At 35.1% G+C, this 24027-nt stretch overlaps 5 protein-coding genes across 6 annotated transcripts; 4 read left to right on the top strand and 1 right to left on the bottom strand.

The window, feature by feature from the left end:
- Positions 1 to 218: 218 nt before the first annotated feature.
- Positions 219 to 20925, top strand: LOC138943149 (uncharacterized). Of its 2 annotated transcripts, XM_070313704.1 has the most exons (4): positions 219 to 523; positions 19676 to 19824; positions 19912 to 20151; positions 20243 to 20925. In XM_070313704.1, the coding sequence occupies exons 2-4, from the start codon at positions 19697 to 19699 to the stop codon at positions 20385 to 20387; spliced, it is 513 nt and encodes a 170-aa protein (XP_070169805.1). In that variant the 5' UTR covers positions 219 to 523; positions 19676 to 19696; the 3' UTR covers positions 20388 to 20925. The 2 variants fall into 2 exon arrangements, with proteins under 2 accessions (XP_070169805.1, XP_070169804.1); XM_070313703.1 differs by lacking the exon at positions 219 to 523 and having other exon boundaries at positions 19123 to 19824.
- On the top strand, positions 7124 to 7939 carry LOC138943064 (uncharacterized). Its single transcript, XM_070313581.1, has one exon. The coding sequence runs from the start codon at positions 7124 to 7126 to the stop codon at positions 7937 to 7939; it is 816 nt and encodes a 271-aa protein (XP_070169682.1).
- On the top strand, positions 8904 to 9987 carry LOC138943063 (uncharacterized). The gene is made up of 2 exons (XM_070313580.1): positions 8904 to 9463; positions 9537 to 9987. Exons 1-2 carry the CDS (start codon positions 8904 to 8906, stop codon positions 9985 to 9987), a joined length of 1011 nt encoding a protein of 336 aa, XP_070169681.1.
- LOC138943061 (uncharacterized) lies at positions 9991 to 12251 on the top strand. The gene is made up of 5 exons (XM_070313579.1): positions 9991 to 10103; positions 10189 to 10302; positions 10665 to 11218; positions 11452 to 11867; positions 11964 to 12251. The coding sequence occupies exons 1-5, from the start codon at positions 9991 to 9993 to the stop codon at positions 12249 to 12251; spliced, it is 1485 nt and encodes a 494-aa protein (XP_070169680.1).
- On the bottom strand, positions 13154 to 19076 carry LOC138943060 (BEN domain-containing protein 5-like). The gene is given in 6 exon segments (XM_070313578.1): positions 13154 to 13527; positions 13607 to 13748; positions 13750 to 13833; positions 13898 to 13979; positions 14091 to 14301; positions 19052 to 19076. Coding segments are annotated over 6 exon segments (918 nt in total).
- Positions 20926 to 24027: the final 3102 nt, after the last annotated feature.

Below are 24027 nucleotides of genomic sequence, written 5' to 3'. Positions count from 1 at the left end.
TTTATATACTATATTTTGTTTATATACAAAATATGTATAAAATATTATTTATATAATATTTCCAAAAATAAATAGTAAAAAATATTTATGAATATTTATCATATTATATGTTCGGGAGTCGACCTCGACGAAGTCGCCCGAATCTTTAGAAACGCTCAGAGATGAGCGAGAAGCCGTGTGTTACGCGAATCCGTAGACCCGCTGGAGGATAAGGAGAATGAGAAACGATTTGAATGCGGATTATTTTGATTATTCGTTTATTTTGAATAATAGGAGCGAGCGACGGCACGTATTCCGCAACTCCGACGGATATCTTCAAAATGTCCTGTTTATGACTGCCTTCAACGCGTATCGGAAATCTTGTAGAGCTTCTTGCTAGAAGCTCTCGCGAGAACGGATATCTTGCACGCGGCCGCCGGATGTTGCTTGGCGCGAGGCAGAGGACATTCGCGGAACGGTGAACGCACGTCGACTCTCGGACTCCACACGCTTAACACTCACAAACTCGATAAGTACATAACAGGTAGGAATACAGACACTGAGGCGTCTTTCGCACTGAGTTCGATTCTCGATAGTCTGCTAGAATGTCGGTTGAGAATTTCCAGCGAGAATGACTAAATTGCATATGACACGAGCGAGATTAAACAAACAGCGCGAAGTTCACAATAAGTAGCGCGAAACGACACGAGCGAGAATATGATACGAGAGAATATCATACGAGAGAGTATGAAACGAGAAATTATGATCGATTGCTATCGACCAGCTCGAATCGTCGTAAGCGGCAAACTCTTCGGACCGATTTTGAGACGAGTACTCCCACTGAGTAAGCGACTCGAGCTCGAATGTGCGAAAGAATATCATACGAGAAATGATGATATTCGAAACTATGATCGATTGCTATCGACCAGCTCGTATCGGTGTCAGCGTAAGACTTTTCGGACCGGTTTTTGAGACGAGTACTTCCACTGAGTAAGCGACACGAGCTCGAATGTGCGAAAGAATATCATACGAGAAATGATGATATTCGAAACTATGATCGATTGCTATCGACCAGCTCGTATCGGTGTCAGCGTAAGACTAAATCGACCGACCGCTGAAACTCGCGCTCTGCCGATGTGAATAACAAGTTTTTCCGATTTCGAACCTTCGAGAACTAGCTGTTTGTCACAGTTTTTCATTCTAAAAGGAATGCGATCACGCGCCTTTTTCTTTGTTATGATCAAGCGATCACGCGCCGATCGGCTGATCGCGACGATGCTTACTCTCGCTCGTGTTTTTATTTCTCGAGGCAATCGTGTTAATTTAACGGCGACGTTCGCCGATTGAAATTTAGACATTGAATGTTTCAATTTTGAACATTATAAATATTGTGTGCTGTCTGGGATCTTGAAATGAGATGAATGTATTCGCTCATTGAAAAAAAAAAATAAAAAAGTGAGAAAAATTATATGAAGTGTACCATAATTCGCGCCACAAAGCAACACTCAAGCAACATAACGCAGCTTAAGGCGCGTTTCAGTCAACGACCGCAACGCTCGCGAGCATTATCTGTCTTTATTCAACTTTCGGTGAACAACAAGGATGAAATGATACCGTGAGCGTTGCGGTCATTAAGTGGAACGCGTCCTTATTCGAGAATCGTTTTGGTGGTATAATATCCCGTCATACATTTTCGTTCCCGCCAAGATAAAAATGACGTGATATACCGCCAAAATGATATTCTCGGATAGGCTGCGCCATAATGCTCGAGTTCGTGTTTGGTCGTAATCTTACAGTTATAGTGCATACGTGCACAGGCCGCGAGCCTCGATCATTCTCAGTTCGATCGTTGCAGTGACTAGTGGTGTGCAGTAAACGATAGTGAACGAAGAATATTGAGAAGATTGTGATATTGCAGGAAGAGTGTGATATTGCAGGATATTGAACAGAGATTGGAGAAATTATGTCGCTTGCAGTAATATCATCGAGAAAACACGTAAATATGAAAACAACAAAGTTAAAATCAACTATGTCGCGAAAATTTTTGTACAGTTTATCCACAAGACAACGAAGTAGAATCATGTACGAAATTAGACAAAATTTACGTTTGCAATATCGTTTAAAATGTAAAACTGCCATTAAAGAATCGAATAATAATCGTGATATTGAAGATGTTGAATAAAGTACCAGAGGAGTCTCTGGTTTCGGGGGGTGTCGGGAAGAACGCTTAGAGTCCACGCACACGTACGTTGGTCCGAGCCGCACCTCGCGAATATTCGCACTTACACTCAATTCGATGATTGTCTGCCGGTTGATAATGTCCTTTCGTTCACTGAGATTCTTGCGAACACCGTGAGATTGATTTCTAGATCCGATCCGAATAGCAACCAAATTCCGAGAGCTTTGTCGATTTTTCCAAAGACAGCGTGCGCTATGAAAGACCGTTACTCGAGGAATGATCGAGGATCACCGGAAGGGTCGATATCGACGCAGGAGCGCGGAAAAGCTCCTGAGAGCTTGATTATGATTGGCTGATAGCGTGGTGCGATGCTGATTGGATTGATAAGACCGGCATCGGGATTGGGTTGAGGTCGCGTATGAGAGAGAAAAGGAAGAGAGAAAGAACACTAAAGAGAAGGACTAGAGTGAGTAAGATGATGGTGATGAGATTGCGCAAAAGTCGCGATATTTTCTGAACAGAAGATGCTCCTGGTCCATCAATTACTGAATGTTATAGCTCTTTTTCAAATATTATAAATGATACTTGCAATTACAGGCGTGATATTAATATAGAAGATGATGGAGTTTCTTCTTCTGTTTCTGATGCCCGTGATACAGTTTCATCATCCTTCAAAATTACTTCCATGGAATCTTTCCGCGAACGTTTAGCGTCTTGCTTTGTAAATAATAATTTAACGCATATGCAAGGTAATAGCATATTATCTCTTCTTCGAACACATCCCTGTTTTAATAAATTACCGAAAGATGTTAGAACGCTTCTCGATACACCACGTACACGTGCTGTCGTGTCTAATGTAGAACTAGGAGAATATATCCATTTTGATGTAGAAGCAGGTCCCTGCTTAAAATAGTGGATAGAAAACGATAAAAAACTTCGCTATCCGAATCATTCGTGATTTTGAATCCTCTATTCTACACATTGTTTCAATAGACCAGCAATGCGAAATTATGATAAATTTACCATATATTGATTATTCTTTTCTAATGTTTTCCAATACGAATCAAAAATATCAATATATTAACCAATAAGAAAATTTATTATGCATGATCTATGCAAAGCTATTGTATATTATTCTATACATATATCTCTGATAAATCTTATGTTTTTCCTATAGTAACCAATATTAATCTTTTATAAAAAATAAATATTCGTGAATGTAAATCTATATGAAAATTTATTAATAGCAGTTTAATGAATTTAATACTATTACATATAAATATTATATTATATTCTATAACATTGTTCAATTTTTCATGTTATCCTATCCAAATAATCAGCATTTACACATGTTATTCAATGAGAATTTATGAAACACAATCATTTATATATTCCAATGTGATACAATCCAATTCATACAAACTCTATGTGAATTGAATCCTATAACATCTTATTCATCAACTCCCTCTGCTATTCTATAAGTTTAATGAATATTTATATATATGAAACAATATTAAAATTTGTTATATTCAGTTTATCTGTTTCAATACAATCCAATATACAACATGAATTGAATCTTATAATATTCTATTCTTCAATTTTCTTTGCTGCCCTATAAGATTAATATTTATATATGTGAAACAATATTAAAATTTCTTGTATTCAATCTATCTGTTTCAATACAATCCAATACAACATGAATTGAATCCTATAATATTCTATTTTTCAATTTTTTATACTATTCTGTAGGATTAATGAATTATTTATATATATAAAAGCTATATTGAGACTGAAAATAATAAATTTTGATATTGCTTTTAGCAGGGTGTCCCAGAATTCGCGCATTTGGAATGCACAGCGTGATTGTCCGTGCCAAAAGAAACAACTTTTTTCTCTGGCAAAATTACGCCTGGACAATACTTTCTAAATGAGAGTAATTTTAAGTTAATGAATGAGCGCTCTAGGTTACGCATGAATCAGGGACAGCGCGCGAACGGCGTGCGTGGCACGTGAGCATGTTGTACGCTATTTTATTATTTCGCTAAAGATTTTATAAGAATTATACATGATATCTAAACATCGATATTTTGAATACATTTTACTTAATAAGAGAACATTTTCTAATTGATATCACCGAAGCAACGATTAAAAGTAAAATAAGTAGATTAGATAACAGGTGAATAATTTTGATCCAAGATTATTGTTCCAACATTCTAAAAATGGAACAATAATCTTGGATCAAAATTATTCACGTGTTATCTAATCTACTTATTTTACTTTCAATCGTTGCTTCGGTGATATCAATTAGAAAATGTTCTCTTATTAAGTAAAATGTATTCAAAATAGCGATGTTTAGATATCATGTATAATTCTTATAAAATCTTTAGCGAAATAATAAAATAGCGTACAACATGCTCACGCGCCACGCACGCCGTTCGCGCGCCGTCTCTGATTCATGCGTAACCTAGAGTGCTCATTCCTTAACTTAAAATTACTCATTTAAAAAGTATTGTTCAGATGTAATTTTGTCCGAGAAAAAAGTTGTTTCTTTTGGCACGGACAATCACGCTGTGCATTCCGAATGCGGGAATTCTGAGACACCCTGTATATATAAATATTCATTAATTTTATAGAATAGTATAGAGTTGAAAAATAGAATAATATAGGATTCAATTCATGTTGTACAGATTGGATTGTATTGAAACAAATGAAACAGATATACAGTGTCCCATTTTAAAGGACCCACTCAAATATCTCAGAAACACTGCGTTAAATCGAAAAATGTTTCAAACAAAAGTTGTGTGGCTTCAAGGGGGCCATAAGATGGTGACAAGGATTTGACCTTGGAAAATCATTTGAAGGTCATGTGAAGGTCAACTTTAAAATCTTAAATAGAAACCCCCTTTTTTTATTTAGTATTCTTGTAGCTTGCCTCGAGAGCTTTCCAAAACACTATAATAAACTATTTTTTTATTCAGTACTTTTTGAGTTATTTTATATATTTAGTCTGACATCTTTTGATATAAAAAATTAAATATCTCATAAAATAGTTAGTTTTTGATAATCTTACCGTAATACATTTATGTATAGAATAATGATACAAATCAATTAGTATAAAAAAATAATAGTTTTTAAAAAAATTATTTACGATGTATTTTTTAAAACAATTATTTGTTTTTTTTTGCACTAATTGATTTGTCTCATTATTCTGTACATAAAAGTGTTACTGTAAGATTATCGAAAACTGAATATTTTATGAGATATTTAATTTTTTATATCAAAAGATGTCAGATTAAAATATAAAATAACTCAAAAAGTACTAAATAAAAAAATAGTTCATTATAATGTTTTAGAAAGCTCTCGATGTCAGCTACAAGATTACTAAATAAAAAATGGGGGTTTCTATCTAAGATTTTAAAATTGACCTTCACATGACCTTCAAATGATTTTCCAAGGTCAAATCATTGTCACTATCTTATAGCCCCCTTGAAGCCACACAACTTTTGTTCGAAACATTTTTCGATTTAACGCAGTGTTTCTGAGATATTTGAGTGGGTCCTTTAAAATGGGACACCCTGTATATATATATATGTATGTATATAAAATTTTTACTTGTTTTTTAATTAAAAAAGTTCAAAGGACGATATAAAATAAATATTTTTTTTTATTCAAAATATAAGACATATACATTTCTATACTCATGTACATCTTTTAATTTGAAATTTTAATACCTGAATAAATTTTTATACAAAAGCAACACAAATTTTCTCTATATAATTTTCCTTATTTCATATATAGATTTAATAGACTATATAAATTTATGAATTTAGATAACTATTAGAGATAACAAGTAGAAGTAACAAACATTTATTTTTTATTTAGATTAAATTACATATATTAAAATGTATGAATTATAAGAGTATAGTATTATATGTTCCTTTGCATATAATACTCTACTCTTATAATTCATATATTTTAATATATGTAATTCAATCTAAATAAAAAATAAATGTTTGTTACTTCTACTTATCTCTAATAGTTATGTTGAGTCTCGAATAATATACGTACAGTCCTGGGCCTAAGTGGGCCCCCTCTCTCCCCGGTTTGGGCGTGCGCGTTAGCCTGACGGGAATTGCGAATAGTAGCGAGTCAAGCACGGCCCCAAGCGCCACGTTATTGTAATCTCGACCAAATATTATACCAAGGCAAGAAATAAATGTGTTAGTCTACAGTTTTAAACAGTGTCAGTTATTGTACACCTCAGGTATTTAGAACAGAAATATATGGTCCAGAAACTAAACCTTCTGCCATAATATATGTCGGTCCGCGTGCATATCAAATAATAAGGTAATTGGGCACGTGTGCAACTGGCCATATTACATGGTCCTTCGAGCCGGATACTTCTGGAAAACTCTACGGCTTCTCGAACAATATCGAAGCTCGTGTGAAATTGTGAACAATTACGTGAAAACTAAACTGCAAATTGAAGGAATTGACATTCTATTATAAATATTGAAGAACCGTATATCACAAAACAGTGTTCTTTGAGCTGTGGACCACGAGAGCGAGAGAGACAGTGTTTGCGTAAGCACGCAGCGAGAACGGTTAACCATTACGGCGTACGAGAGCGAGAGAGACAGCGAAGCCATTACGGCGTACGAGATCGAGAGAGACAGCGAATAATTACAGCGTACGAGAGCGAGAGAGACAGCGAAGCATTACGGCGTACGAGAGCGAGAGAGACAGCGAAGCATTACGGCGTACGAGAGCGAGAGAGACAGCGAAGCATTACGGTGCACGAGAGCGAGAGATAATGTCGAAAGCAGAGGCATCGAATTTCAAAGCGTAATTACATAGATAGATAAGACCACACCGATTGCGTTTTAAGTCGAGGTTTATTGTTTTATATCAGTATTCTATTGCGTTATCCGTCTCCCTTTTTTTTATTACTGTTCATTATATACGATGAGTAACGAAACTCGTGCACTTGTACAAAGGCGTGCCATTATAAAATCGCAATTAACTCGCTTCAGAGCTTATTTAGATAAGTGGTCTGAGCGTCCAGACGAGCAACAATTGATCGAGCGTTTCGAAAAAATCAAGGTCACATGGGAGAATTTTGACGAAGTACAATCTAATCTTGATTTATTAATTGCGGCGGAGACGGAGGGTGGGGCATCGTCGGACGATGCCGAAAGAGCCCAGTTCGAAGAAGCGTATTTTGAACTGGTGGCGCGCGCTCAGCGTCGGCTTGCGTCTCTCAGGCCCCCTGCTGCTAGCAATAATGTAGAGATTATCCAAAATCAGCCTCCCGCACAAAGCGTGACTACAAATATAAAACTTCCTACGATTAATTTGCCTACCTTTAGTGGAAAATACGACGCCTGGCTAGCCTTTTATGACAATTTTAAGTCTATTGTACATGATAATGCAAATCTCACGCCAGTTCAAAAATTGCAATATTTAAGATCATTGTTAACGGACGAGGCCGTCCAAGTAATTCAAGCGCTGGAGACTTCATCTCAGAATTACGACGTAGCTTGGGCCCTTATAGTAGAACGTTACGATAATAGACGAGTAATAATCCAGACTCACATTCACGCACTTTTCGAATTGCCGGTAATAACCAAAGAATCGCCGACACAATTACGGTCATTAGTCGATGCTGCTTTAAAGCACACACGAGCGCTCCACGCTCTTGGTCAGCCGACAGAATCGTGGGACGCATTGCTTTTTCATCTGATAACGTCAAAGCTTGATCGAAATACCCACAAGGAATGAGAACGCTCTCTTGATGGCACTAATATGCCCTCCATTGACGATTTCTGGAAATTTTTAAAAGATCGTTGTCATGTTTTAGAGAGTGTGAATCAAGAAGTTTTGATCCAGTCCATAATGAATCAAACGCGATTAAACAATATGCGATCTAATACAAACCAAAAGACACAACAAAGTCTCGTAATAGCGCACGCTAAGAGCGAATGCGCATTTTGCAAACAGAGTCATAACATATTCTTATGTGAGTAGTTTCTCAAATTGGATCTGAATGCGAGATCTGCCATGGTGAGGTCCTTGGGGCTCTGTTATAATTGTTTGAGGCCAAATCATTCGGTAAATAATTGCAAATCTGGTACGTGCCGTAAATGCAAGCGTAAGCATCACACTCTTCTCCATTTTGAAGGCGAATCAGCCGCTCAAGAACATACTAATTCGAGTACAGTAAACGCTAAGCCAACTGCAAGCCTTCAAGCCATTGTCACTTCACAAGTTCTGTTATCCACGGCAACAATACTTATATTAAACAACCGCGGAGAGAATGTAGAATGCATTACTAGATAGCGGATCTCAATCTAATTTTGTTACCGAGCGATTGTGCAATGCCTTAAATCTCACAAGAAAAGAAATTAACGTCCCAGTTTCGGGTTTCAATCAGGGCTTAACGCATATCAAACATTCTATCTCAACTACTATCAAGTCAAAAAGGGGCATTTTGTAGCAGACTTATCCTTCTTGATAGTCTCTTGAATCACGGAGACCCTTCCCACACAATCGATCAAGCGTCATGATTTAGATATTCCCCAAAACATCACCTTGGCGGATCCTGGGTTTTGCAATCCATCAGAGATCGATCGTTCTGATTGGAGCGGAGCTTTTCTATCAGTTGTTATGCGTGGGTTAAATCAGAATTAGCAACTCTGCTTTAATATTGCAAAAAACACGGATTGGTTGGATAGTCTCGGGAACGATGCACAGTCGGGAGTCTGCGTCAAATCAAACTGCGTGTAACCTAGTCATAGGATCTCTAAATGCCTGCGTCGCTAAATTCTGGGAAACTGAAGAAGTTTCGAGCGTCAAACATTTGTCAAGCAGCGAAAGGTCATGTGAGATGCATTTTTCTCAGACGTATTCTAGGGATCCGAGCGGACGATATGTAGTTAAACTACCCTTTAATGATAAGAGACATGAACTTGGAGATTCTTATCAAACAGCGTTCAAAAGATTGTATTCTTTAGAAAGGCGGCTAGAGCAGAACCCGCAATTATACAAGGAATATTCTGAATTTCTCAACGATTACAAGAAGCTTGGTGATATGACTGAAGTCTCAGGTTCAGATGCGACGGAAGGCGGATATTTTATTGCATACCATCCCGTTTTCAAGCGTGACAGTCATACAACAAAACTACGGGTTGTTTTTTATGCCTCTTCAAAGGATAACAGTGGCATATCTTTAAACGAGGCTCTCCTTGCTGGCCCAACTATTCAGGAAGATTTGTTTTCGATTATCACGAGATTTTGGATTCACCGGTATATATTAAGCGCTGATATTGAAAAAATGTACACAGATTCGTATTCATCCCGATGATCTCAAATATCAAAGGATATTATGGCGTGGAAATCCAAACGAATCAATCAAAATATTCCAGCTAAACACGGTCACTTATGGCACTGTTCCAGCCTCATTCCTCGCCGTTCGAGCATTATTGCAATTGTCCATAGATGAAGAAGAACGTTATCCGTTGGCGAGCAAAACTCTTCGGGAAGACTTTTACGTTGACGATCTGCTCACCGGCACATCTAGCATCGAGGAAGCGCAAGAATTGCGAGACAAACTCATTCAGCTGCTGGCTCGTGGCGGATTTCACCTTCGACAGTGGTGCTCAAACGAGCCAATGTTTTTAGAACCATTGCTGGAGAGATCCATTGATCCTCACATTTGCTTAAGCGAGTCTGAAACACAAAAAACCCTCGGTATCCATTGGCAGCCACATGACGATAAACTAGTCCATATCGTGAAACCATTCGACCAGCATCAACGAACGACCAAGTGAACCATGCTGTCACAAGTCGTTTCGCTTTTTGATCCTCTAGGACTTCCAGGCCCAGTCATAGTAAAGGCAAAAATCATGCTGCAAAAATTGTGGGAGATCAAATTAGATTGGGATGAGTCAGTTCCCATAGACGTTGCCATCGTTTGGAACAAATATAAGGATTAAATTAAGAGTCTAAACAATTTCATCATTCCTCGGCAGATCATCGGAGAAGATGTCACAGGCATCCAATTACATGGCTTCTGTGATGCTAGCGAGAGTGCGTATGGAGCCGTGTTATACCTGCGATCTACAAGCACTTCAGGGATCAATATGGTTCGTTTGGTCTGCTCAAAAACTCGTATGGCGCCAATAAAAAGACTAACTTTACCTCGACTTGAATTGTGTGCAGCTGGCCTCCTTGGAAAATTGTACGAAGTTACCATTAAATCAATCAGGAATGATTTGGATAAGGTGTTTTTTTGGTCCGATTCTACGATCGTACTTCATTGGCTCCAAAACCTCACCACACAAATTGAAAACATTTGTTGCAAATCGCGTCTCACAAATCCAAGAAAAAATTAAGAAAGGAAAAGGGAGGCACGTGCCATCACAGTACAATCCTGCTGACGCTTTGTCAAGAGGCCTCAACTTCCTCACGAATTCATTAACAATAAAATTTGGCAAAACGGTCCGAGCTGGCTAGCTAATGATGAATTTACTTGGCCGTCTAATTTGATACCCACTATTGAAATTCCGGAGCAACGCTCAATAGTCGTCCTGGCAAATGTCCTTGACATTGATATCAATTTGTTAACAAGATTCTCATCGTTCAATAAAATGAAGAGGATTATCGCGTACTGCCTACGTTTTTCTGCTAACTGTCGATCGCAGAAAAAGGTGGGGGAGGATCTCAACACGGAAGAATTAAAAGAAGCCGAAATGCGTATTATAAAACTAGTGCAACTAAGTAACTTCGAAAACGAATTGCGTAATCTAAACGGGAATCGTATACTAGATAAGAAAAGCAATATGTTAACGCTTAACCCGTATGTAGACGAGATCGGAATACTTCGAGTCGGGGGTCGTTTAAAACACGCGGAATTAGAATTCGATCAAAAACATCCGATTTTGTTACCGTCCAACAATCACATCACCGAACTGATAATTCGCGAAACTCATGTTAAACTTTGTCACGCCGGGAGTCAAGCTACCTTGTATGCAATAAGACAGAAATATTGGCTGTTGAACGGTAAAAATTAAGTCAAGGAAGTAATCAGAAAATGTATAGTATGCTCACACTGGAAGCCCTCGACTCCCGAGTATCCCAAGGATAATCTACCAAAGACTAGACTTATAAGTTCAAGACCGTTTGAAAATGTAGGCGTTGATTTCTGTCGTCCGTTTTTAATTAAGGAGAAAAAGCATCGCAACCGCAATAATGTCAAAATTTATGTTGCTATATTTGTATGTTTGGTCACCAAGGCTGTTCATCTGGAAATTGTGACCTAACCACTGAAGCCTTTATAGCCAGTTTGAAGCGATGCTTTGCAGATCGAGGCAAGGCCCGAATGATGCAGTCGGATAATGGTACAAATTTAGTAGGCGCGAGCAATAATTTGAAGGAGTTATTCAAGTTTCTGGAGGAAACGGAAAATCAACAAGCAATCAATCGTTACCTAGTTAATGAAGGAATACAATGGTCCTTTATACCCCCCCGCTCCCCGCATTTTGGGGGAATTTGGGAAGCTTCGGTAAAAAGCTTTAAGCATCATATGAGACGCACCGTTGGAGATGCTCTCTTCACTTTTGAAGAATTCAACACTTTTGTAATAGAAATAGAAACTATTCTAAACTCGAGACCACTCACGCCGATGTCGGCAGATCCAAATGATCCACTTGTTTTGACACCGGCACACTTTCTAATTAATGCGTCCTTACTATCCATTCCAGAGTACGATTTCACGAATACGTGCTCGAATCGCCTTTCCACATAGCAACACATCCAAAAGGTAAAGCAACATTTTTGGGAGCGTTGGAATAAAGAATATTTAAACGAGCTGCAGCAGCGTGCCAAATGGATCTCTAATAAGACACACGGTATTAGCATAGGAGACTTTGTGATACTTAAGGAAGATAATACACCGCCGTTACATTGGGTCACCGGTAAAGTAATAGCTGCTCATCCTGGGGATGATGATGTAGTTAGGGTAGTAACAGTAAAGACTGCGACTGGTGTGTATAAGCGATGCGTAAAAAAGGTATCTCCTTTGCCAATAACATAAGATTTCATCGATACTTTAAGTTTTATTTTGTAACTTCCGTATTCTACTTTATATGATTATTATGTTTTTTTTTTAATTTTTTGAACATGTCGTTCAAAGGGGGGCGATATGTTGAGTCTCGAATAATATACGTACAGTCCTGGGCCTAAGTGGGCCCCCTCTCTCCCCGGTTTGGGCGTGCGTGTTAGCCCGACGGGAGTTGCGAAGAGTAGTAGCGAGTCAAGCACGGCCCCGAGCGCCACGTTATTATAATCTCGACCAAATATTATACCAAGGCAAGAAATAAATGTGTTAGTCTACAGTTTTAAACAGTGTCAGTTATTGTACATCTCAGGTATTTAGAACAGAAATATATGGTCCAGAAACCTTCTGCCATAATATATGTCGGTCCGCGTGCATATCAAATAATAAGGTAATTGGGCATGTGTGCAACCGGCCAAGTTATCTAAATTCATAAATTTATATTCAAACTGTCCATTACAAGAAATTAAGAAGAAAACTAATTTCAAAATATAAAAATTGGTTAAAATTAAAGACATAAAAAAGTTAAAGTTATATCAAATAGATTCGGACATACTATTCAGATATTAAGTTTCGGATTATCCGCGAATAATCCGCGAATCCAAACTTCAGTTATCAAATAAACAAAATCATGAATAATCAAATAAACAAATTTCGAATTTTCAGCTCTAATTTCCAGTATCACAAATCTTTGGAATAGTTGCGATAAGAAAAGAAAAATTCCATATTTTAAAAAATTAATAAAATCTATAAAATAAAAAATTTTAATCTCTTTTTTATATATGAGGCGTTTAGAAAATAAGCCGTTGAGATATAAAGAAACTATAAACAGAATTCCATTTTAAAAATTATGATTATAAATTGATGTTTTTTACTTGCTATCACTTAGTATCAGATTCATCAGTATCGTGATTAGTGTCATTACTCTCCTTTTCATCATTCTCTTCATCTCCTTTTTCTTCATTATTTTTCTCTTCATTTTCTTTTTTAGCGTTACTTTCGTGTGAAACATCATGTAAAGTTTCATTATTATCAGAAATATTTGTATCAGATTGTACTTCTGCAAAAATGTTATTTTCATTGAGTATTTCTGTAGTGCATAGCGACGTAGTTTTAATTCTTAAGCCCGTAGATTTTGGATTCCTATTAAGTTCACATATTTTATGTGCAATATGCGATCCAAGTTGTTGTAATTCAAAATCGATTGAAATTTCATCTAGATCGTATTGAGTTATCAAATAATGTTTGACTGTAGCTAGAATGAGAAAAAAATATATGAAGAAACAAAGAATATTGATGGAAAAAAATATTTGATGTTTAAAATAAAATATTACCTCTGACGGCTTTTAATTTTGTTGGATCTAATGGAGGTCTAGGATCTACATTTTTTAATTTTTTCTTTCTGTTTGACACAATACCTGTTACAGTACTTTCTTTGAGCATTTTTATTCCAAAAACAGCAACAGCCAGGTTTTTTTATAAATTGTGGTATCGATTTAGAAATCACAGGAACACTATAATATGAAGATTTGAGTATGTAGATATCAAAACCAAGATGTATCTAGCAATATAACATTTGTAGCATAATTTAAATTAACAAATAATCTGGGATTCTCAATTATTACCTCATTTTGTGCTTTATTTTCATATCCAACTGGAGGCAAGCCAATTTGTTCTTGTGGAACAGTCGGATTTTTTTTAAATATTCTGATACAACGTCTATAACAAAAATAGTTAAATAAAAACAATTTTTATAACAAAAATAATTATTTAAAAAATTAAAATTATTTGTAAAAATGAACAAAAGGAAAAAAACACTCACGTAACAATTCATCAAAATTACTCAGAACTTTTGTCTGAATTTCTTTATTTATCTTAGATATTTCTGTATATTCTGAAATCACTTGTTTTTGGAGATCCATATTTATCGCCATCAATTCGTTATATAGTGTTTCTTTATCTTTTATTTGCATCTTGAATTTCTTATTTTGAGAACGCAAATCTTCATTTTCTTTTAGAAGTTTGCTACCTATAATTTAACATACATACATATACATATACATATAACACATACACACACAGTTGTTATGTAATTGATAGTATATTTACAAGCGGACAGATAACGATTTTACTTCGAAAACTGAATCGAAAAGATAAAATAAAATTTTTTCATACGAGACTTTATTTTCGAGAAAAATGACTAAATATTTGTTGAATACGCTTTTGTTCTTGATTCGATTAAACGGATTTCACTATACATTATCTTTACTTTCGAAAAGCATTACTATACTACTTGATATTTATAAACACTGCCAATGTTATGATTTCTTTTGTATCATTTTTATTTCTATTTATTAAATTTATTTATCTTATTATTTTTTATTATAATGAAATAAGAATACCATTTTTTCTTTATCACTTCCATAAAATTTTTCTTGCCTTTGATCTAAAAAATCCTAGAATTCAAAAAATTATTTTATTTTTATTGTTACAATATTTTTAAGAAAATCGAGATTATGTATAAATTTTATATTCTACTAAGCAAATAACATTCTATATTTTGTGTCATATACGATGCAATCCATAAACTTTAAGACTGATTTATTCCGTCAATACAGATAGAACCATCTATTATTAGTAAACTTGTAAGGAAACTATGGTTACTTACAAGTTTACTTGTAAAACAGTTTTAGACTGTTGTAAGGCAATTTTTAATGCAGAAAGACATCTGCACTCTTGGATAGGTAGTAAAGAATGCAGATGTCTTTTTGAATTAAAAACTGTTTTATAATCGCTGTATGGAAAGGAGTGTTGTCACGCAGCAAGAAAATATTCATGATAATGGGAAAGAATACATTTCTACATGACACTGCTCGACAACAGTCAAATGTAGCCTAATGTAATTTTACGAGTAAACTTTTAAGGATTACTACTAAGTAATCATAGAATTTACAAATAAATGATTCTATCAGTATTGATAGAAAAAATCAGTCTTAAAACTTATGAACTACTTTTCTTTTCATTTTCAATGCATTACATTCAATATCCTCACTTTTTCTTATCATTTAAGCAATTCTAATTTTTTATTTTTGTTTTTAACATAAAAAATACTTTACAAAATGTAGAAAACACGATCATTGTGTATAAAAACCGCATTGCTACATACTCTTCTTTGAATTATCAATTTTTAAAATTTTAATCAATTTTGTTAAGGTTATAATATTGTTTACTAATATTGAAAAATATTATAATAAACCATAAGAAAAATACATATAAGGAAAACGTTAGTTCATTATTATTTACAATGTTATACTACTCTCATTTTAATGTTATATATAATATTATATATAATGTTATATATAATATTAAAACTGCACATTTAAAAATATTATACTATTGCAAAATATTATATTATTGTAATAATGTTATATTAATTCCCAGATAGCAATTTGTTAACAAATTGTCGCCAAATTGGCATCAAATTCGCTCAAAACTTGGTAACAAATCCAGTGCCATCTGTGTCCGCATTAAGCTTGTGTTTTGGTGACAAAGCTTGTTGACATAACCTGACAGCAAATTGACGGCAAAAACCGAGCAAAGCTTGACATGATTTGACGCCAAATTGATGGCAAAAATCGACCAAGATCTGCGCAAGACAATCTGATAGCAGATTGTCAGCAAAAACCGAACAAATTCTGCAGCTTTTGGCCATTCATATAAAAGTATATATTTAAATAGATTTAAAGCCTTAACCCTAAGTAACAAAATGATGATAAGTTTTGGTCATAAAATGACCATTAGATAATTAGACATTATATAAAATTATATATTAATATGTTAAAACATATAAGTAAATTCAAATAACTTAATTTATAAAATTAAGGATCTTTTTAGACAGAAATTGTTTTGAATAAGTGAAAATCGAACAATTATCTGTCCGATTTGCCAAAAATCAATTCAATATCTGAATTTCCTGTATAAGAATTATGTCAAAAATTGAACTGATAGAAATATATATATTATAATATTATTAGCATTTTGTAGTCTTTATATACACTCATGACAAGAATTTGAATACGGGTATAGATAATGAATAACGCGCCGCATAGCGATAAGCGACTGAACTATTTTATAATACTTTGTAATAAGCTGCAGATTTTGTTCGGTTTTTGCTGCCAATTTGCCATCAAATTGCGCACTCTAGATCCTGCTCAGTTTTTGCCGACAATCTGATGTCAGTCATGTCAGCAAGCTTTGCTCGGTTTCTGCTGCCAATTTGCTGTGTAGTTATGTTAGCAAGCTTTGCTTGATTTTTGCCGGCAATCTGCCAGCTTAATCGGTAATAACAACTCTTGTACCAAATTTGTAGCCTTTTTGCTGACAATAATTTGTAGCAAGCACTTGGCAATATCTGTTAGAACAGACCTGGCTGACTGGGTTATTTTCTTGCTTATTGGAATAAGTAATAAATAAGCTTCACTTACTATGGATTCATTGTTTTCTCTTGTAGAATGAGTAATTCTTTTTGAATCATTTAAACAATCATTGTTGTTTCGATGTCCTTTTATTTCAGTTTTATCAAATAAAGGTGCATTTTTTTTTTATAATAATATCTTCTTTGCTCTTACTAACTTTATTAGCCAACAATGGATTCTTAAAAAAAGAAAAGAGACAAGTTGAAGATTGATAACCTAATATTTTTCTATTTATTTTTCTAAATAACTTTATTCCGCTTATTCTAATTATAATCACTAATAAATATATTTATAATTAAAGTTGATAAATTCTGTATACAGGGTGATTCAGAACGAGTGTAAAAAATTTTCACAAATTGTTTATGTCATTCTAATTAAAAAATGTCATATGAACATAGATCGTATTTTCAATATTTCTGCAGTTACAGGAAATTTTAAATTTTACTGTGTGGTAAAACATCGCGTGGTTGATATGAGTAATATTTCAAAAATTAAAAAAAATATATATAAAATATAGGAACACGAAATATTATTTATTTTAAGTTCAGTTTCAGAATAAATGCTCAAGATATGTTCTTTGAGCTTGAATAAACGCATTACATCAATGAATTAAAGAATTGTGTACATGATGCAAACTAACCCGCCTAGAACACCACACTTCTTGCGAGTTCCGATTTCATCACACTGGGTTTACTGCATCCAGCTACTTTCAACTATTAATAACTCTTCAGAAAATAGATATTTTTAAACTTTTTTTTAAATTTTGATGCCAGAATGTCAAGTCTGTTATTGTCATTACGATTGACATTTAAAAAAAGACATTTATTTTGGTAAAAGCCCGAATAGAAATCTCCTTAATCAAAAATTTCAATAAAATAAGCATGAATGTAATATACCAATGTGGTGTTTTAGAGTTAGCCCTTTATGTATGTGTGCGCGCGCATGCGTGTGCGTGTATAATTCATATTTGTATTCTTGATTATTACTCACTTTTTTTTATCAGTTTTTTCAGTAATATTCCTTTTTTCATTTTTTTGTGAGTTATGAGCACTTCTTTGTTTATCTTTTTTATATTCTCCATTTTTATCTGATATGTTATCGGTTTCTTCATTTCCATTTTGATTCCTTTTTATTTTTAAAATTTTCTCTTCTACTCTTTGTTTCAGGTTTCCATCACTTTTAAAGCTCTAAAGCAAAATTAATGTATTTACATATATTAATCATTTGTCACTAATTCTTATTACAGCAATGTTTTTCTTATCTATATCACTTATATTTTTTTATCAGTTTAATTTTTCAAAATTAACAACTTAGGGATAAATCGTGTGATCATCGTGTTATATTCGTATGATCACTTGATACAAAATATAATGCTATATAAGTTAATTTATATAATCAAATGGATCAATAACAGCATAACAATATAATAACAGTATTAAATAACATTTTAAAAAATATTTGAAAAATGAATAAAGTTTTCGGAATAATTTACAGTAAAAATATATATGTATATTTTTTTATAATACATATTATCTGGTTAGAAAAAAATCGTGATTTTTCTATGAGAAAAGGCAGTTCAGATGAGTATAGATGCTAATATGGTAACCTCACAAATATGGATTTACAGTAAACAAATATTACATATAATACATTATTATAAAAATACTATAGAAGAAGAAAACTTTTACGCGTGATCGTTCAATTTCTAAATCTGTCTCAAACTCTGTTGCAGAGTATCACATAAAAAAGTAAGAGGTGAAAATTCTACTCTTTTGCTTTCCGCTTTCTCTTCTACTTCTTCTTTTGATGCTATTAAAAAAATTAAATTTCTTTAAACATTTAGTTCAACTACAATTTCTCTGTATTAAATCCGATACAATGGGTATAGTAAACCTTTACTTTAATGAATTGTAAGTCATAGTCGTAGAGGATTATAACGAAATCAGAAATGAGTTTTATAGTATATTTTATAAGTATTATTAGGTTCTAGGAGTCGCAAATAATATATAGAGCAAACACACAAATACTAGACTTATGCACATATGCAGGCTTTGATTAGAGAATCAAGGTTATAAGGGGAAGGATAAATATTCTATAAAAATAAGAAAAAATCAACGCGATCTACAACCTACGATTTATCAGAGACGCAGTGTTATAGCTTTTTGCTTTAAAACAATATTATCCATTCATATATCTTACAATTAGACATAATACGATTAGATCGCGTTAGGTTAAAAGCGAAAGGTTAAAAGCTTTTACTAACACCCATTGTAGATCGGAACTCATATAATTCTTAAGTATTACCTCCACAAACTGGTTTCCCTTGCATTTTTCCAATAATGCCGTTATATAGATTACCATCATCCCATTGTACTTTATATTTTTTTTCATAATTAATGTTTTTCATGTCAAAATTTATTATTTTGTCTATATGAATAACTTCCTTTACATCGTCTTCGTATTTAATGTAAATAAACATATTAAATTATTAAATTAAATTCGAACAATATTACACATGCTATTTTGCCGGTAGGTTCACTCCGCCATATTGAGACATGAAGATCTTTGAACAAAATTTTAATCGTAACCGTAAAGGTGGAAGCACATAAAATTGCAGGAGCCATGAGCAGAATGTAAATATCATAGCGCATGCGCTATGGCTTCTGCATTCTGCCCATGGCTTCTGGGTTTCCAATCTACATAAAAATACATAATGCATAGTCACGGGCATAATCATTGTAACCGGTCTTTTTAAAAGTGAATCGCGTTTTCAAAAAGAAAATAATTAAGAACAAGAAGACTGCATTGGATTGAATTACATTAGTCTTTTCACAGAAATGGATGATTTCGATTTATTGTTAATTGTTCTGGTCAACATGGGAGCACTTTTGGTGCAACGTCGTAAAGACAGGATTAACCGTTTTTCAGGAGATAAAAACGGATCAGCAAATGTTCCATAAGTATACACGTATGACACTGCTAACATTTCAGCACTTGATGGACATTGTTAATCCAAGCTTAATGAAACGAAGTCCACGGGTACTTGAACCAGAGCAACGAGTTGCTTTGACATTACGGTATATGTTCGGATCACTCATAGTCTGACAATACATATGTGTAACAACAATTTGGTAATTAATATAATATTGATCATGATGTTACAGATTTCTGATTGGAGACAAAATTCCAGAAATTGCTTTTGCCTATCGTGTTGGTGTATTAACCGTACATAAAATAATTAAAGAGACATGTGACGTATTTGGAAGATTTCTTGGTCTTACCCATGTACGAGCTCCTTCGAAACAAGAATATTTAGAAATTGCTCAGGGTTTTTGGGAATTATGGAATTTTCCGCATTGCTTGGGGGCAATTGATGGAAAACATGTCGATGCCCCCGAATTCTGGTACGCTGTACTTCAATTATCACAAACGATACAGCAACGTACTTTTGGCTATGTGTGATCACAACTATAAATTCACTATGGTCAATATCAGGTCTATGGGGAAGAACAGTGATGCAGAAATTTATAGAAACAGCGACTTGAATGAATGTGGCGAACGGGATGCTGGATATTCCAGAAGGAACCAGTTGCTTAAGCGGAACCGATGTACAAATTCCTTATTTTTTTATTGGGGATGAAGCATTTCCCATTGGAAAGCATTTGATGCGGCCATATTCTGGACGGTATCTGGGGGAACGCAAAAACATATTCAATTATAAACTTTCGCGAGCCCGGCGTATAATAGAAAATACATTTGGAATTTTGCCAAAAAAGTGGGGTATTTATAACAGACCGATCGCGAATCCTAAAAATATTATAATAATAAATATATTATGACAACTGTATGTTTGCACAATTTCTTAAGAAATAAAGAAGGTAATATTATACAATTTGAGAACAATGATGAAATTATTGAAAATAACGAAAATGGTGCAGCATTTGCGACGCACATTAGGGACAGTCTTTGCAATTATTTTATAACTCCGAATGGAATGGTCGATTGGCAGCATGACTATGTAACGAGAGGACAAAATCAAGATTAAATCTAAACGTAAACATTTTATCATTGTAATAATTTGTAATCATTTGTAATTATTGTAATCATTTTACCATTGATTGCACACTTGTATCATATTGTTAAATGTAATGCTAATATGTATATGTATATTATGTGAATATAAAATAAATAGTACAAGATTTTTTTATATTATTATTATTATTATTATTATATACCAGTACTCTCATATATTTTATTACAAAACTTAATATCACAAAGTATTCTTAAAGCATAAGTATATGTATAATATCTACATATGAATACTAATTATTGATTTTATCACTAAAATCATTTTAGTCACAGGTTTCCCTTTCTCCACAAAATTTGCATTATTTCTTGTTTTTTAACCTGTTTTACACGATCATCCAATTGCTTCAATTCCGCCATAACCAGATTGCAAAATAAAGTGTCTGGATCATTCTGCATTTGTGCATCTTTTTTTTTAGAATTCAAATGCTCTGAAACTGCTTTATTCAAATTAATAAAAGACACTTCGAAATTATCGTTTTCAGATTCGTTATTTTGACCGTCTTTTTTAATTGATATATTTGGATTAAATTTGTCCTTCATATATGATGGCCTTTTGAAAGTGCTGGTAGATCTTACGCTTGTTGGAGGAACGAGTGAAGAGTTAATCGTGACTGGTGATGACCGAGCTGACAATGATTGATCTACGAAATCGTTTGTATTACTTTCTGACGTCGAAGAAAAAGATGCGCATGACGCATTATCAAAATTACTGATAGTAGGTGATGTTTCCGGCAGTGGGCATTTTTTTATTGGTGAAAATATATTCCCATCAATTTGTTCCAATGGAGTTCTTTCTTTTTCCAGAGTCCGTTTGCTATGCTGCACCCAATTCGAAATTTCTTTACTTGGGCTTTTGTCTCTCGAACAATCAGAAATATTATACTTTTTTTGGAACTTGATGTTGGTCATCGAACTGAAACCATGTTATATTGGATTAAATTTGCGAATTAATAACAGTGTAGTAAAACATGTCAAATTATTCTCCTTGACAAACACAGGCAATCGAAAAAAATTGAAATATAAATATAATAAATCTACTTCTAAAAATTACGAATTCTGATTCTATCATAAATTTCCGTGAAATCTCAATTTCTTTAAAATTATTGTTCTACTGTATACTATCTTGCTAATAAGATCACAGAATCAAAAGTAATGAATTCTTACTTTCTAGTTTTGACAAATTTGTCAATAAATTTCATTGACTCGAAGTATACAAATCCTCGTCTTTTAGAGGCTCCACTTCCACTTGTCGTTTCATTTTGTCTTTTCTTTTTTTCTTTAGAGAAAAATTCTCTCAGACGAGTCCACCGATTGCAACAAACATCTGATGCGTTATTCCGTTAATTGATATTATACATATTTTATTCGAAATGAGTGATAGCGATGAAAATGGTAATCAATTTGTAACGATGCATCCCTCCACCGTTACCCGGCCGTCGATCCGCCGGAAGTCCGCCGCCCGACAAACACCGGTCGGGCATAATGCGGAGGCGCCGAGCGCCCATTTTTAAAGATTTATAAAACGTTCCGATTTGTAAACTGCCGTTAAGACGCGTGTTTACCCGGAACCGTCGCCGCGCTCGGGTAATCGTACCGACCGTTCCCGAAACCACCCGAGTCGCGCGCGGCGGTTCACCGTTAAATAATAGGCCTTAAAACAATCAGGCATATTACGCACGCGCACCCGCCGGAAAAGCGGTATAAATAGGGCACGTTTTACATCTCAGGACCAGATCTTCCGCAACCGCCAGAGTCAGTACGACGCCTGGAATCCAGAACGATCCTGAAAACGCGCTCAAAGAGAGAGAAAACGGGGTTGGGAGTACCCAGCCTCCGCCGAGTTTGCGGCATCTCTAAAAGCGATCCTTTGAAATCTCTGCGACCGAGGAACACGAGGTTGGGCGTACTCAGCCTCCGTCGGGAGTTCTCGACACCTCGCACGCATCCGTCCACCTAAGTGCAACGGCGATCATCCAGTGGTAGGGAGTTCCCTGCCATTGACGGGTGTTCCCGTCGGCCGTTGCACTCCTGCATTCTACGGGAAAACTATCCCCGACGAAAACAATACCGCGATATCCGCGAACTCGCAGTAATTCCGCGACCGCCATTACCGCGATCGGACTCGCCATTAATACGGCGCGCCAAGTCCCGCTCAAGGGGGAGGATCTAACCCGGCCGCGACATCGATCGCCGCAATCAGATCGATACCGACACGTCTAAGGACCGCCCACCGACCCGACCGAAATTACCGATTATTTTGCCTTCACTTGGACACAGTACAATTGGACACGGTGCAAATGGACACGTTACAAATGGACACGAGATTGTGCACACGGTTCAATTGGACACAGTGCATTTGGACACAGTAATTTTTGATACAGTAGCTTTTGGACACATAAGAAAATACGCATCGTTTACTTGGACACCGCTCAATTGGACACCGTTATTTGCACACTGTTCATTTGGACACCGTTCGTTTGAACACAGAAAAATGCGCACCGTTCATTTGGACACCGTTCGTTTGGACACCGTTATTTGCCCACCGTTCGTTTGGATACCGTTCATTTGCCCACCGTTCGTTTGGACACCGTTCATTTGCCCACAATTTGATTTAAATTATACGACGTAATCCACACCAAATTTTTGTTTTAAATAAGAAATAGGTTTGCGTTAGGTTATATCTTCCGGAAGTGGAGCCCCCCCGCAGGGGGGGCGGAACCCACTGTATCCATGCATGACATCCAAATATGCGAAAGGCTAAACAAAGTGCTAAAAGCAATGTAAAATTAATGACATCAGTATCAGAGATATAAAAGTATGAATATATTTTATTTTGACAGATATTATAACCTTCAAATGTATCTCCTTTTCACGATTTCATATTTTACATAGATTTACCAGTATAAAGTGTTATAAGAATACTGATTATATTTTCCCAAAATGATTTTTATTTCTCTCCATCAGTTACATATTCAAACAAACAGTGCGCATGTTTCTGTGTACAAATGAACGGTGTCCAAACGAACGGTGGGCAAATGAACGGTGTCCAAACGAACGGTGGGCAAATGAACGGTGTCCAAACGAACGGTGGGCAAATAACGGTGTCCAAACGAACGGTGTCCAAATGAACGGTGCGCATCTTTCTGTGTCCAAACGAACGGTGTCAGTACTCTGCGTTGATACCACTGCTT

Source organism: Polyergus mexicanus, unplaced genomic scaffold (genome assembly GCF_030449975.1).
Source record: "Polyergus mexicanus isolate NDT 795.1 unplaced genomic scaffold, iyPolMexi1.0 SCAF_25, whole genome shotgun sequence".
NCBI lineage: Eukaryota > Metazoa > Arthropoda > Insecta > Hymenoptera > Formicidae > Polyergus > Polyergus mexicanus.
Note: the sequence above shows the minus strand (reverse complement) of the source record. Positions and strands in the feature narration are given on the sequence as shown.

Excerpts from the sequence above, each read along its gene's own strand:
- LOC138943063 (XM_070313580.1), top strand. The coding sequence starts at position 8,904 with ATGCACAGTCGGGAGTCTGCGTCAAATCAAACTGCGTGTAACCTAGTC. Across the intron at positions 9,464-9,536 it reads ACGAGATTTTGGATTCACCG|GATATTATGGCGTGGAAATC; the intron begins GTATATATTAAG and ends CAAATATCAAAG.
- LOC138943149 (XM_070313704.1), top strand. The coding sequence starts at position 19,697 with ATGTTCCATAAGTATACACGTATGACACTGCTAACATTTCAGCACTTG. Across the intron at positions 19,825-19,911 it reads CGAGTTGCTTTGACATTACG|ATTTCTGATTGGAGACAAAA; the intron begins GTATATGTTCGG and ends ATGATGTTACAG. Across the intron at positions 20,152-20,242 it reads GTCGATGCCCCCGAATTCTG|GTCTATGGGGAAGAACAGTG; the intron begins GTACGCTGTACT and ends GGTCAATATCAG.
- LOC138943064 (XM_070313581.1), top strand. The coding sequence starts at position 7,124 with ATGAGTAACGAAACTCGTGCACTTGTACAAAGGCGTGCCATTATAAAA.
- LOC138943061 (XM_070313579.1), top strand. The coding sequence starts at position 9,991 with ATGCTGTCACAAGTCGTTTCGCTTTTTGATCCTCTAGGACTTCCAGGC. Across the intron at positions 10,303-10,664 it reads GCACTTCAGGGATCAATATG|CTGGCTAGCTAATGATGAAT; the intron begins GTTCGTTTGGTC and ends AAACGGTCCGAG. Across the intron at positions 11,219-11,451 it reads GAAATATTGGCTGTTGAACG|GCTGTTCATCTGGAAATTGT; the intron begins GTAAAAATTAAG and ends TTGGTCACCAAG.